This window comes from Pocillopora damicornis, chromosome 11 (assembly GCF_964200805.1).
Source record: "Pocillopora damicornis chromosome 11, jaPocDami1.2, whole genome shotgun sequence".
Lineage (NCBI taxonomy): Eukaryota > Metazoa > Cnidaria > Anthozoa > Scleractinia > Pocilloporidae > Pocillopora > Pocillopora damicornis.
In genome coordinates this window covers 14221568-14236584 of record NC_142680.1, presented here as the reverse complement: position 1 = coordinate 14236584, position 15017 = coordinate 14221568, and the positions used below count along the sequence as shown (strand labels likewise).

At 37.8% G+C, this 15017-nt stretch overlaps 2 protein-coding genes across 3 annotated transcripts; one reads left to right on the top strand and one right to left on the bottom strand.

The window, feature by feature from the left end:
* Positions 1-1495: 1495 nt before the first annotated feature.
* LOC149037686 (uncharacterized) lies at positions 1496-8465 on the top strand. 2 transcript variants are annotated; one of them, XM_089187122.1, is made up of 5 exons: positions 1496-1730; positions 2607-2936; positions 5359-5439; positions 5960-6137; positions 6462-8465. In XM_089187122.1, the coding sequence occupies exons 2-4, from the start codon at positions 2898-2900 to the stop codon at positions 6089-6091; spliced, it is 252 nt and encodes an 83-aa protein (XP_089043248.1). In that variant the 5' UTR covers positions 1496-1730; positions 2607-2897; the 3' UTR covers positions 6092-6137; positions 6462-8465. The 2 variants fall into 2 exon arrangements, with proteins under 2 accessions (XP_089043248.1, XP_089043249.1); XM_089187123.1 differs by lacking the exons at positions 1496-1730; positions 2607-2936; positions 5359-5439 and having other exon boundaries at positions 6130-6137; positions 6462-6576; positions 7361-8465.
* A 151-nt stretch (positions 8466-8616) lies between these two features.
* On the bottom strand, positions 8617-12860 carry LOC149037685 (uncharacterized). Its single transcript, XM_089187121.1, has 3 exons — positions 10779-12860; positions 9827-10477; positions 8617-9540 (listed from the first exon to the last, which is right to left on the bottom strand). The coding sequence occupies exon 1, from the start codon at positions 12014-12016 to the stop codon at positions 11432-11434; it is 585 nt and encodes a 194-aa protein (XP_089043247.1). The 5' UTR covers positions 12017-12860; the 3' UTR covers positions 8617-9540; positions 9827-10477; positions 10779-11431.
* Positions 12861-15017: the final 2157 nt, after the last annotated feature.

The following is a 15017-nucleotide window of genomic DNA, read 5'->3' as shown; positions in this document are numbered from 1 at the left end:
CGCTGCGCTCTCTGTTTGCCCGCATGGGACTCCCTGACCAGATGGTGTCAGATAATGGTCCACAGTTCACGTCTGAAACCTTTAGGAAATTTACAACTGCGAACGGTATAAAGCATGTCACTGGTGCACCTTACCATCCATCAACCAATGGTCAGGCGGAAAGATTAGTACAGAGTTTCAAGAAAGGAGTTAAGGCTGATAAGTCCAGTAGAACCCTGCAACACAAGCTTGATAGGTTCCTGTTAGCTTATCGATCAGCGCCACACGCCACTACTGAGCTTAGCCCTGCACAGCTTCTCCTGGGTCGGAATGTTAAGACAAGGTTGGACCTGATTAAGCCGGATGTTTCAAGAAATGTTAACAAGAAGTTGCTCCAGCCCAATGACCGCACTTTAAAGTCTTTTGACCAAAACCAGAACGTATGGGTCCGCAACTACCGCAGAGGTCCAAAATGGGTGCGTGGCACCGTCATTGAACAAACGGGTCCAGTCCTGTACAAAGTCAAGGTAAACGACCAAACCTGGAAACGTCATGTCGAGCAGCTACGGGATAGCAACCTTTGCCCACCTGACGCGGAAACGATGAATGATTGTGCTGTTCCGGAGGGGGTCGAACATGACACACCGCCTGTAGCTACGGAGACTGAGTGGAAGGATGCACCACCTTTGGCTGTGACGCCTATTGGGGAGTTTTCCCCTCCAGAACCACAAGGTCATCAACTAGATCCGAAACCTGAATCGATTACCACCCGTGCCGGTCGTTTGGTTAAACCACCTCCTAAGTTGAAGGACTATGTTTGCGGCTAGAGGGAACTGTGGTGTTTCTTTCTGTGGCCACAGTACCAACATGTTATCTAAGATACTTTGAAATTTGTTTCTTGGATTTTGTTTTATTCTTTCTTTTCATTAGTGTACTATTGAGTCTTAAAAGGGAGGAAATTGTTAGATTTTTCCTAATTTTGGTTTCCCTGTTCTACGTAGAAGTTAGTGTCACGGGACCGGTTTTCCTTATTTGGTATTGTACACGAGGTTTTCTGTTCAGATTAAAAATAGTTCTTCCGCCATCTTGATCTAGTTACTGTGTTCCGGGCCTTTTATTCGGAATACACTACAGAAAGGATACCAGGTAAGTGCAAACAAGGGATAGGATCAAAACCGAATATTTTCAAGACAACATAGTACTATGGAAAATATTGTAAGATGGAATTTCAGAACAAGAAAGTTTTTTCCTACTCGTGCAATAGTACGGTATTTTTGCGCGTGCTTACGGGTTGGAGAAAGACTTGTTTACTAGCGAGGTTTCGTTTTTCTGAATTGCTAATCTCATTCGTCATTCTTTTTGTTTTAAATAACTTTTCCAATTTTTGGGGATGATCGCTACCCTTTGCTTAATGCTTGAAAGGAAGCTTCTCAAGAAAAGTGGCAGGGCACGGCGTGGACCTTGGTTACGAGTCAGATCACTGTCTTTACAGGGGAGGGGCAAGGAATAAATTAAAGGCTAAAACATGGCGAACTTTTCTAACGAGGCACAATCAATCGTCTGGCAGACGTTAAAGAACGAGAATATTAGAAAGTATTGGATAGAGTATCTCTGTCCAAAAACGTGAAGGAAAAATCTAAGTGATCTATAGAGAGGAAAGCAATCTTCAGCTGCTCGCTCATTTTCTTTAAACGTCTACTTCAGTATGGCGGCCATTTCTTTGTCGAATTGCTTGACACTTAATTTACATGGTGAGGGTCTCATTGTCACAGAAATGTAACAATCTACCTTTTTGAAGAAGGAGCGCATTTGGATTATTTAGATATTGCAATGACTCACTTTTGAGCTTATTTTGCAACATTTCCAATTGGGCGAAATTGTTTACACAATCTGGATGCTAGAACAGTGGAGAAAAAATGATGATGATGATGATGACTTTGATCACATGTCAAATGACGTCTAGCAGAGGAGGAATAGCAACCCCCCCTTTCCCCACTAATAAAGGGGCACCTAAAAATTATCCCTACTCATGCAATATATTGAAAGTGTTACTTGAAATCAATTCAAACAACCCAAACTAATGATACATATAGCTAACCTTGTCTAAAGTGCACTAGATTCTCCTTATTTTGAAACCATGTTATCAAATATCTTCAAGTCTACTATGCATGAACCTATAAGGATTTTAACCAGCTTTTGGTGCTCCAGTCTGTATATTGTGACAGAACTCTAAAGAATTAAGATTTAGTGTGTATATCATACATGAACTACTTGAACCTCTAAAGGAATCAAGACCAGAGTAATAGTTTCTACTTAACTCTTCTTGAGTGACTTTCCTCCTTTTTAATATGTAGAAAAAACATTTGATTTTTTTTTCATTTTGAACTCGATGTATTAGCTGCCTTAAAGCTAGGAGCCTAATAAGTACCAGGTTCTTGAGTTTAAATATAGAATTATGTATGCAGCAGCACGCTTCAAATGAGGTTTCAAATAAGTGTAGTGCATGCTGTGCTTCAGGAACAATTTTTATCAAAAGAATCAATCATAAAATTTAAATGCCTTTTTTAATCAATCATTAATATTATAACAGCAAATAGGAAGTTTATTTATACTTTTCTCTTTCACAGTTTTTCAGCTAAGAATGCTACTCCCAGTCCTAGGGAGTCAATGAAAATCGATGAACAGAAGCTTGACCTTTACATTGGAAGCATAATAGAAGCAACTGCATCAAGCTTGGGGGACATTGTTGTAAGGGTATCAAGCAGCACTGAACAGTCAGAGAAAGATTTTGATAATGGTAGTGCATCATCTTTAAATTTGTGGAATCTTGACATCATCCTATAGTGAAGTGACTCCAAGTGAGAGTCTTACAGCAGTCTGTGAGCCTGAGGGAGGAACTCCAATTCCAAGTCAGAAATATGAGGCCTCCCCAGCAATCAATGCCCCCAGTCAAGAAGGTAATTACTGCTGTTTAATGAGTATATTCTATTGCGAGTAGTTCAGCCAAAGGCTGTGGTTAGCCTTTTGTATATTCCAGTTAGAATATTCTCTCAATCTGTACTTACTTAGGATAGTTAACTTTTGTAAATTTGCCAGTGTTTTAACCCTTTAACTTAAATATCTGAATGTTAATTCTCCCCACTTAAGCTACTACACTGATTTCCTTGTAAATTAGTTATGAGTATTTGGCTAGATCCAGGTAATAAGTTTGAGTATTCTTACTATCTGTTTGCTGGATAATTTGTGAATATTACAAGGAGAAGTAACATGTTAAATAGGGTTAAGCTGAAGAAAGAGTAATTTGCAATTATTATGCATTTGTAGACTCAGTATAAACCTTGCCATGAGTGAACATTAGTTGATGTCCTATCATGGGGAGTGATCAAGGAATTTTCTGTGAATGTTTACTTATCTACTAAACATAAAAATAAACATTCAAATTGTCAACCATTTGACTTTGATGAGGATGATGGTGCAAAGCTTTCTTCATTATAACGAACAGAGTTTTGCACCATCATCCTCATCATCGAGAGCGTCAAACAACAAGCTGGGAAAGGAACAGGGATGTTTATGAGAAACACGAGTATCCCAAACTCAACCTTGCTTTCTCAATTGGATAGCACAAGTCAGGAAAAATGAGCTATAATGTGGGTCAAGATTTGACAAAAATAGCCAATTTCTTTACATTTTGGTTTGTGTTCACACTTGGTAAGAATATGTACACCATTTTATTTCCCCTAATACTTACTTATCAACCCAAACTTAATTAATTGTGGCCATGAGCTCTGAAAAAGAATGTCAAAAGTTGGTTCTTGTCAAATGTTCTTAACATACCAGAAAAAAACATATATTGATATTAACAATTTATGGTTAAAATTTTTGTAGTAAGTAATAATTCATGAAATTTGGGAGAGTTTGTTGACTGAGTCATTAGCTCAAGGCTACATGTGTGAACACTAGGAGAAACTAGGGGGAAGGAGAAGCATTTGAAAATATTTCCTTTTCTAAAATGGTTATCTTACCAAAGTTGCCACATTCAAAGGGCTTTCTGCAGGGCTTCCTCCAGCAACAATTTCCATATCTACCTCGAGCTCATTGATGCTCTGTTTTATCTTAAGTTGTGATCAAGTCAAAGCAAGGGTAGGCAATTATATATTGTGACCAAGTATTGGAACCAAACAATTACAATGTATGACACTTGTAACCGCAAAAAAAAACAAAAACAAAAAAAAAATACGGTAATAACATATCACTTCAAAGCTGCATTGTATTTGGCATTTAGTCATCTGTCTCAAACTAGGGGCAGCAGTTATGATATTATATAATTTTTGTTCTTTGCAATGGAAATAAAACTACAACTGTAATTAATTTCCTGTGGGAAATACAAATGTGACATTTAAATTCTTGGGATAATTGTCATGCAAACAAAAGATCTAATCATTTAGCATGCTATTTGATCTTGCTATTTAAAATATATCAAAGCCAAAAAAATAGCAAACATAAAAAAAGTCCTTCATAATTTGATCAATACAGAGAAATCTCATTTAACTAAAACCATTCCAGAATTACACTTTAAAAGCATATTTATATTTTGAACACCTTTTTTGTTGGCGGTGGTGTAAAACTAGGTTGCATGTGTTGGTGCCCATTTTCCAGCAAATTTCTGATGTGATTGAGCTTTTTAATAACAATTGCCCACTGATCAGACAATCTATAAACAACAGATAAGCAATATTAAATCTGATGTTCATTTAAGAAAACATGTACAGTTACCATGTTCGATAAGATGTTGACTGATATCAATGTACTCAGGGTTCAAGAACAGAAAATGGTTATGATATTAACATGTTCTGATTTCTTAGTATCTGTAAACCTGCACTGCTACTGTTTACTTAACTGAATCCCAAAAATAAAAGAACCACTTGAGAATCAGGCAAGCCATGTAAAACAGCCAGTTTCTTATAGGGATGCACGTGCAATTTTGCAGTGTAGAATGTCTTATACAAATTAAATGCATACTTGTTACTTTTTTCTCCCTCTTCTCCTGCACTTTCTGGCTTGTTCTTCTTTGATGTATTTTCTGTGCAATTAAGAAAAGCATATACTTATATATTTATTTTCTTTGCTTTTTAACTTGTTGTTTAATCACATGTACAATGTGCGCAGTAGTGTCTATAATGGTCTCATGAATGCTAAATTGGGCACATTCAATTCAATTTTATTTTGCATCTTTATTTTTCTTTGACATTGTTTTTGTTATTTTATATATTTACAAAATATTTGGTTAAATTTCTCTTGAAATTTTTTAAAGAGATGCCTAAGCACCTAAGTTAACTGTGAGATTTTAAAGTTACATACTAACTCTTTGTCTTACTGCAGTCTTTCAGCCTGGAGAAGGAACTCCAATTCCAACTCAAAAATATGAGGCCTCCCCAGCAATCAATGCCCCCACTCAAGAAGGTAATTACTGCTGTTTAATGAGTATGTTCTATCGTAAGTAGTTCTGCCAAGGGCTGCTGTTAGTCCTTTGAATATTCCTGTTGGAATACTCTCTCAATCTGTACTTACTTAGGATAGTTAACTTTTGTAAAATTTGCCAGTGTTTTAACCCTTTAACCTAAATATCTGAATGTTAATTCTCCCTTCTAGCTGCTACACATTTCCTTGTAAATTAGTTATGAGTATTTGGTTAGATCAAAGTAAAAAGTTCTACCAGATAAGTTTGAGTATTCTTACTATCTGTTAGCCAGATAATGTGTGAATATTTCAAGGAGAAGTAACATTTTAAATAGGGTTAAGCTGAAGAAAGAGTAATTTGCAATTATTATGCATTTGTAGACTCAGTGTAAACCTTGCCACAAGTAAACATTAATTGATGTTCTATCCTGGGGAGTAATCAAGGAATTTTTTGTTAATGTTTACTTATCTACTAAAAATAACAATAAACATTCAAATTGTCAACCATCTGACCTCTTCATAGTGCCTGTTCAGGAAAGTTCTGACCCCCCTGTTGATCAACCTCCCCAGTCCCCATCATCACCTGTGCCTAGTGGAAAGAATATTCTTTCCACTAGGCTCAGGTGATGATGATGATGATGGTGATGACAGGTGATGATGATGGTGATGATGATGACAGGTTATGATGATGGTGATGACAGGTGATAAAATCGATAAATGAATAATTATATGAACATTCAATAGATTAAAGGTTCTTTTATACCAACAAACAAAAAAATTTCAAACCACGCAGACTCACAGGTTGGAGTACATTGCATTGCTTTTGAACAATCGCATCTTACCTGTGATAAATATAACATATTCTTCACAAGTAAGATGGGGTTGTCAGCTCTGTGTTCACAAAAAGTGGTGAGTGATTGAAATCACATGGGTTTGAGTTTTTGGTTTGTGTAGTTTAAAAAATAAGTCTTGATAGTGGTATGACAATCTTTTCTGAAAGGAGTTTTAAATATTTCTTTATTCAGATCACTGTGATGAATCAGGCAATGATGTTTTCCTTTTGAACACTGGGAAGGTAACTTTGTTATCAAAACTGTTTCAAAGGTCAAAATCAAAGACACTTGCTGACAAACTCTGCTTGTAAGTGAGAGTGTTTCTTTAATTCCATGTTAATGACTAAACTATGTTAATCACTATGTTATCCAAAAGAAAACTTTTTAAGGTGTTAATTAAATGCACACTCTGCTCCTGACATTTGGGATCCAGTTGAAAGTGCAGTGTAGGTATTCACATGATGGTTTTATGCAATTCAATTATTCCCTATCATGCAAAATGCATTGAAATTGAGGTAAATTTTTTGTTTCCTGCAATGCAAGATTTTATATCTTGTATTAACAATCTTTATAACTATAATGTGGGTTAATCATCTTTGTTTGATCTTTGAATTCAGAAATGTAGAAGAATTTGTTCAGAAAAATCTGGCACTGACAAATTCACAGTCATTATTCATGGAGAGGATGATGGTGCAAAGCTTTCTTCGATTAATTTGTCAATTTGCCAAATGAATCAAACAAAGCTTTGCACCATCTTTGCACCATTCTCTTTCTTTGAAAGAAATTTTACAACTATTAAAAAGCAGGTAAGAGAAGTTTGTACTGATGGAAACATACCTACTTCGAATATTAGCAACCATCCAACCAACAAAGTCAGAAGTCAGATGATAAATTTGGTGAATTATACTGGTATTGGTAAAAAAAAAACACCTCATGATGCTGATAACTTTACACATCAGTGGATGTATTACAATTATTTCACTTATAGAGTACAGAATATTGTTTTATCTGACAGATTTTAGTAATGATATAAATAAAACTGTAATGTTTCCTTTATTGCTTTTTTTGATTTCCTTTTTGTTTTGTTCTAGGTATTCTGGACACAATTCTGCACACAATTCTGCACTATACATGCTAGTTACTAAAGATACCATGTGAGGATTGGGGGGAATGTTTCTTATTACAGATTTTTCTATGCTTCAATATACCAAGTCAGGGATGGGGGGGGGGGGGATGTTTCTTATCGTCTTTTCATTTTCATGTATCAAGATTATTCTAAAAGATTCTGCATACCAATGTTGCATACCACCCACGGCAGATTAGTTGTCAAGCTGTTGCACAGTGATTGATGTAGGAGGTACTTTCGAGATTAGAGGTTTCTCATGATGAGTATCATTGTTTGGCCTACAGTTACAAAATCATGTCAGTTTTACCCAATTTCTTCCAGCTATGTCTCTGTTGTGATCATGTGAAGCACTGAAAGCAAGAGCACTGAAGATACATCCAATTTGAAAATTCTACAGCCCCTACAATTTTAAAATCCTAAAAAACGTTCCTATGGTAGGGGATTTTTTAGGATTTTCAAATTGTAGGGGCTTTTTTTAGGATTTTCAAATTTAATAGTGTCTTCAAGAGAATAAGTCATTACTAAGTTTTAGTCTTTTTAACATGGAGAGCATAATGTACCTGCCATCAAGATCAATAATTGTGTCTCCCAGTGTTACATAACAAACTGGCTGCCAAGTACATTGCATGCTTATTTCTTGCAGAGACCTTGAGGATCTCCTTAAGAAGAGTAGCATAACATCAGCTCTCGAATCTGTAATATTCATCGTTTTGTTCAGTACCTAATACTACAGCAACCAATCATTGTGCATCGTGCAGACTGATATATAGCCAATCATTATATAACAAGTTGGGCAAATTTTTTTTCATTTTTGTAAACTGAATATATATATATATATATATATATATATATATATATATATATATATATATATATATATGAAAAAAGAAGTGATTATCACCAAAGCTGACTGTTAAACATGCATTCAGCTAGAGTCTCTCAATTTTTGTAAATGTAACATAATTATGAAGGGTCCAATTAAAATGCAAGATAAGTACTTCAAATTTTCTCAGACTTCTTTCAAAGATGTATATTCCCTGACCTTGAGGAAATTTTTATATCCCTGGCTTTTCCCTGAACTTGCAGAAACCATGAATAATGCTCCTGGTGTAAAACTATTGGTGGAATTTGTTCCCACCGACCCCAAGTATTCCCCCTCGTTATCCCCTGAATGTAGCACGCAAGAACACGTGAAACACCTTCTGAAGTCGCCGTCGAATAAAAACATAGGCATGCTATGCATGCAAGAGTTATTTTTTGGGGGGTGGGTGGATTACTTGAAACATTGTAAGTGATGTATACATTCTTACAAAAGGAAAGAAGAGTATTAACGCGGTAAAGAACGAAAATGTCGAATTAACCCACACACAGGTATTTTGTGGTAGATTGTGTGTTGTGCAAATAACTGTAACCAAAAATATACTGTATTGGTGCCACGAATACCTGTAAGTACAAAATGCAGAATGCAAACTGAGAATCTAAAGAGTTTTTTTCGTCTGGTATGTGATAACATGTTATCGTACAACTTACCGAGCGTTACGTAATCGCTTTTCCGTGGTCAGCTTTCACGATTATTTGCACTACTTTGGAATATTCCTGGCCCATTTCTTGATGAAAATCGATCGTAATATAATTTCATGCTTTCATACAGTCTTCTCACTTTGCGCACGAGTTGGTTGGTGTGATTTCTGTACAGATTTTACCAACGTAATAAAAGTAGATGTAGATGTAAATGTAAACGAGATGTCATTGTTGAATATTTGACACGCACAACATTCGAGAAACCTTTTCATAGTTCCCGGCGCCATATTGGATTAGTAACTGCGTACACACGATAACGAGGCTAGGGTGGACCCGGCGGTTCTTTCATACAGCTGATCTGCTAACATTCCACGATCTAATGCACTTTTCAATGCGATTTCTCCCTTCAAAATAGTTCTTTAACACAACAATATGAAAATTTCGTCATTAGATGACATCCAGAAACTCGAAGCAAAAGATCTCAAGGAGATTCTAAAATCTAATTTAAAATCGACGGGCTGAATTAGAGCCGACTTAGTGTTGAAAGTTTATGCTTTGCTGATGCGACACGTCCTTCCATCGAGTAGTGGAGAAAACCGAGAACTTATTACAGATGTCCAGGACCTAGAACAAAACCAGAGCGACTTCAGATACGAAGTAACTATGGTAAGGATTTCAGCTCTTGGATGGGCGAGTAATCTCCGTAATTTACCTGAGATGAATTTCAGTCAGCTTTATGATTACGCGTTGTTTCACGAGAATACGCCACATCGTGTTGAGAGGAACGAATTACAGGAAGTACCACAGAAGCTGTTCAGGATGGCTTAGAAAGCGAGGCAACAGGTGGTGAGGTGAGACTGGTGTTATATGCAAAGGAAAAAAGATTTTCAAATAATGAAGCATAACATACCTTGTGCGCTATCGTTTTCCGATGTGAAGTCTACAGGTACTTTTCTGTTGTTCTTTTCTGTTGTTCTGCTCTTATTTCTCATTATTCCTCCAGTTCCCAATCATCTCCATCTTCTCTTCCTTGGTTGGTTTTGCTAACCTGATATTTCTCTTCTGTGTCTTTCGTTTGGTGGAATAGAAACGTTTCTGGACCTCAATTTTTTTGTTGGCAGGTGCACTCCCTTTAGGTATAGCAGCTGAAATTGTACTTGTCGTATGCTTGTGCTGCTTGATCAAAGTGAACAAACTATAAGAGGAGTTGACACTTTTCTCCAACTGTTGCAACGCATCTTCATCTTCACAGACTTCAACGTCATTGATCCTTCTGAGCAATTTCGCCTTAAGGGATCTTTTCGTCCTCTCTATGGTACTTTCCCCATTCTAGCCCCCAGCTCCGTTTCACTATCTCTGATGTCGTCAAGAATTTTCTCCCTTGGAACCCCCTGTTGGAATTTTGCTGCAAGCTCTTGCCTTTTTCCTTTTGGCAGCCACGTATGCTGCATGTCTCTTGTGTGGCCAGAGTGGGTATAGCAGATCTCCACTTTTACTTTGCCATCCGCTAGATTAGATACATTAAGTGTGGAAGTACAGTTCCTCTCTATCTTGCAGGTTCCTGTGAAAAGAAAAATGTAGAGTATTCCATCATTAAAATAAAATGAATTAAAATCGTTTCTGATCGATTGTTTATGCAAATTTAGTACAATAAAGTAACGATGCAACAATATTTAAAAAAAAAGAGACAGATGACCGAAAGATACGCAGAAAGACAGATAAATATATATCTCCTATAGCATTTAATAAATTAAAATGATATTTATAATAAGTAATTTCGAGATTTCTCTTAGTTTGAAACAAAGATCTTGAGATGACATGCCTACAAAGTAGAGATTTCTTTCGTTGACCTGAACTAGTACCTTAAGACTTTCCTCTTCTCTTTCCAGTTCTGCGTGGCCTGTAACTCCCTCAACGGTCGCACTGGAAATAATCGACCCTAAGCCCACTGTTTTTTTGTTTCTTGGAACCTTTATTAGTAAATAAATAAGCAAATAAAAAGTTAACAAATAAGTGAATGAGTGAATGAATGAATTAACTAATTAATCAATTATTTAACTAACAATTACTGGTTGAAAGTGAGACACATTAATTGCCTGCTGAGACTGCCCTTATTGCATTTTCTAGGGTTACCGCTTTCTTTAAGTAATAACGCATCTGTCACCATGACAAAAGAGCAGCCTTCCTTCTCCTCAGTGTCCGCTTTCCACGTCTCGAATTCTAAAATAGAGATATATTATGTGTCATTTGGGACTCGTCTAATGGTCAGAAATAAGTAGATATGAAAGTTATAAGAGATGTTTAATTTTAAAAAAAGAGGCTGAGTAAACCTTATCCTTAGCATTTTGCATTTGCAAAATTTCTGTCTTGAATATCACGCCGTGTTCTGTAGACAAATGTTTCCTTAGGTCCTTAATCCTGAAACATCGATGGCCACACTCAAGACATAGACACTTCCCATTTTGGAACGCTCTCTTCCCGACAGCCCTAGTATGTTTTCGGTTGATGTGTCTCTTCATGTTTGATAGTTTAACACAAGAATATTCACACTCAGGACATTGATGAGACTTCCCGGTTCCTCGTTCACCTCTATGCTGCTCTCCACTACCTGGCCTATGCTTTGGGCTGTCATCACAGTTTCTCTTCTCATCACAAGTGACTCCATCGTCGTCAGTTGCTCTGTCACGATCGCCCTTGTTTTTTCCATCTTTCTCTCCACCCACTCTCTTAACAGGAATATTACGGTATTTCTCTTGACTGGCCTTGTCATTTCTGTTTTACTTTTGTTGACTTTTTTGTAATGGTTATCATTGATCTTTTGTAACTGTTTGTTGTCCAGGATTTTATCCTCTGCTTCACTGCTGCTTTGAGTGCTCTCAGTTTTGCCTGCCCTTTCCGCTTTTCTTTGAATACAAAGTCCCTTCTCATTGTTCTCTGCGGTGTTGTCTCTCTCATCTATGTCTCCTTTTGATGATGGTACTCTACGAGTGTCCAAGTCCGAATCGGAGTCTGACTGGCTCTCGTGACTAAGTTCGGGGCGAAGAAAAGAAGATGGAACCACATGCTCAGGGTTAATTGATTTCTCACCGATCCATCCCATGATCACTCTACGCAAGTACTTTGCATAACGCGTTGGGGCACTTATGAAGACATTTGAAGGTGACACCGCCTACGATTGACCTGAAGTGGTAATGTGAGAAAAAAATGATCGGGCTGTACAGGCGTACACAGCCATAATCAACACCACAACGCCGCAGATATCAGAGCATGTCTGAAGGGGGTATTGAGATGCACAGCTGAATCCACATTTGTGCTCCCGTTCAGTGGAAACGTTACTTGATGTGTGACACTCGAAAACGGAGTAGTCGGATAAACATTCTCCATAAATGTGCTTGATGAATTGCTCTAATCTAGGCAAGAGGTCGACTGGTACGCTCCAAGCCAGTGAGTCGCTATAGACTATTTTCTTTTTTTCCCGATCAACATGGCACATCGTCCAGTGACAACCACTTCGGGATCCGCTTGCAATGAATACATTGCCACTTGAATCCTTACCCACATTAAGGGCAAAGAACAAACTCGTTGGCTTTGACCGGCCATCTGGAAGAGAGCGAGCCACGAACGCCTCTACATCCAACGCGTGATTGATGTGAACACAAAGAGTTTTTTCTGTGAAATATTTAGATCGTCAAGCAACCAATGTACATGATCAGATGAGATCCACCGATCACTACAAAGATTCGCCATTTCATTGGCTGACATTTGAAGACCATCGACCTGCTTATCAAATTTTTCTTCGTAAATAAGATTTTGAAACTTTTTGATAGAATTAGTGGCAGGATGGCTTATCACAGAAAGTGGGCGAGGTTAGGTGGATGCAAACCAGTCGAGTTCTTTCTCGACAGCTCTCTTAATATCTATTGCCTCGGTAATCCGAAGCATGCCTTTCATTCCAACGTCATCATAGCTTATTATATTAAATAGCTTATTGGATTCGAGTTCTTAACTCTCCTCATTTCATCCCTCCATGACCCTAACGTATGCCTATCTGGAATATACTGCAAACTCAGTAAATTCGATTGTTGTTTCGGTTGGTCGTGAACTTCTACCTTCCCATTTCTGGGCCTTTTTAGGTGAGGAAAACGGCATTCAAAAGCTTGAAATCTGGTTAATTCACTCAGAGTTCCTGAGGTCAGGTCTTTGCTATTTTGCTTAGCCGAAAACATCTATAATTATGGAAAAAAATTACAACCCAAGTTATGCCTTGGCTTTACATTAATACTTCAAAACGAAAACCATTCAAGTTACTCTGCACGCAAGAAACATGAAATTAGGTGAAACTGATACCTTCTGCAATGGGACAAAGACGATAGTAATCCGAAAAGTCAAACAAGAAAGCCAAAAATTCTCCGGCGTACAACTTCAACAGTATCCGGCACGACTTAAACATTTCAGCACGACTTAAACATTTCAGCACGACTTAAACATTTCAGCACGACTTTAACATTCCGGCGCGAATTTAACATTCCGGCGCGACTTTAACTTTCCGGCACGAATTTAACATTCCAGCACGACTTTTAATTTTCCGGAACGTCTTTCTCTGGTCTGTAAAGATTAAAGTTGAAGTCTTGCCAGCTAAAAACTGAGGTGGTGAAAATTAAAGTTGAGGTGGTGGAAAAATGTTGATGAGAAGTACGAGATGGCACTTATGTCAATCGCAACGTCACGCAACACTGGAAAGGCACTGCGTGTGCAGCTGCTGCAAAAGAGTAGTTGACTGAGTAGGAGGGCCGAACGGGAACTGATACCGACCGAGCGCAGCTAGGTCCGTGCGTCATGAATGAGAGCCAAATATTTTCCTGTCCGGCCCGACCTTAGTCAGTGAATACCAATTTATTATATGATTGTCACACTGTCTTTTTCTTTCTACTTTCGCATCTCGTAGGTCATCTCGCGGGGATTTTCTTTTAATTGTTTCGATAAAAGCGCCCGGGAGATCGTACTGGTCTTAGGATAAATCGACGTTATCACTGAAAAAGTGCATGGCCGGCTTTATTTAAAAGCATGGTAGAGTTCAACATAGGAAGAACGTAGTAAAAAACTAAAATCCAAAACGATTGGCAAAAAAAAAGAGCTATTCCTGTCAGCGGTGAAATACAGGAATGGCTCCAGTCTTTGGTCGTCCGCCTGAACTGAATAATTAGTTTAGTCAATGAAACTAGTCAGCGGATGACTTTATCGCCGGAATATCGCTGAACGACCTTGCTGAACAAGAAAGGCCTTCTCTTCGTTATGTAAGTAACCATTAATTTCCTGTTTCACACATCGGTATTTTCACTCGCATTGATATTTCATCGTTCCTCTTTGAGACACACGGTCAAACAATACTCACGAGCAAGGAGTTAAGATATAACTTATTAACTTTTACTATTTTTATCATCCAATTACAGGTCGGAGCCATTCCTGTATTTAGTCGCTAGTACTGTAAAAAAGGTCTAATAGCTTTGCACGTGGTTCGTAATATCATCTTTTTAGGCGGTATGTGTTTATTTTGTTGACAAAAATGCGAACCGAGACCAAAACTGTTCCTTCGACTTGACACATTTTCGATGTCAGTAGATCACATCATATTAACTTACTTTCGTAAGTCATTCATTCCAGATAACAAAATTAAATAAACATGCTAATGATGGAATTCGTCCTTGGCCAAACACAAACGGCCTTACAAGATCACTTTCTCCAGGCATCGAAAACATATGCAAAATCGTCCATAGTTAATTGTAATCAGACATTCATCGAGAGACACAGGCCGCCCAAGCTCCAGCTTTGAGATGATCACCCCACTATAACTTGGCACCCGTGGTACTAAGACAACTTCTTCGTGCCAAGTTATAGTGGGCTCCCCGGCGAGGCTTAGTTTAAAAAGGAGGCAAGGTTACCTAGCTAGTTTTCAACGGTCGAGTGTTAAGGTTGATGTGGACGCGGGCTGTTAGAAACCTCTAAACTGGAAATTTACGTAGCAAACTGCGGCTTAGCGTCGGTTGCACGGGGAAGGTTGAATTTGTAGTGAATTGAAATGAAACTACAGTATATGTGCTTAA

Excerpts from the sequence above, each read along its gene's own strand:
- LOC149037685 (XM_089187121.1), bottom strand. The coding sequence starts at position 12,016 with ATGGGATGGATCGGTGAGAAATCAATTAACCCTGAGCATGTGGTTCCA.
- LOC149037686 (XM_089187122.1), top strand. The coding sequence starts at position 2,898 with ATGAGGCCTCCCCAGCAATCAATGCCCCCAGTCAAGAAG. Across the intron at positions 2,937-5,358 it reads CAATGCCCCCAGTCAAGAAG|TCTTTCAGCCTGGAGAAGGA; the intron begins GTAATTACTGCT and ends GTCTTACTGCAG. Across the intron at positions 5,440-5,959 it reads CAATGCCCCCACTCAAGAAG|TGCCTGTTCAGGAAAGTTCT; the intron begins GTAATTACTGCT and ends ACCTCTTCATAG.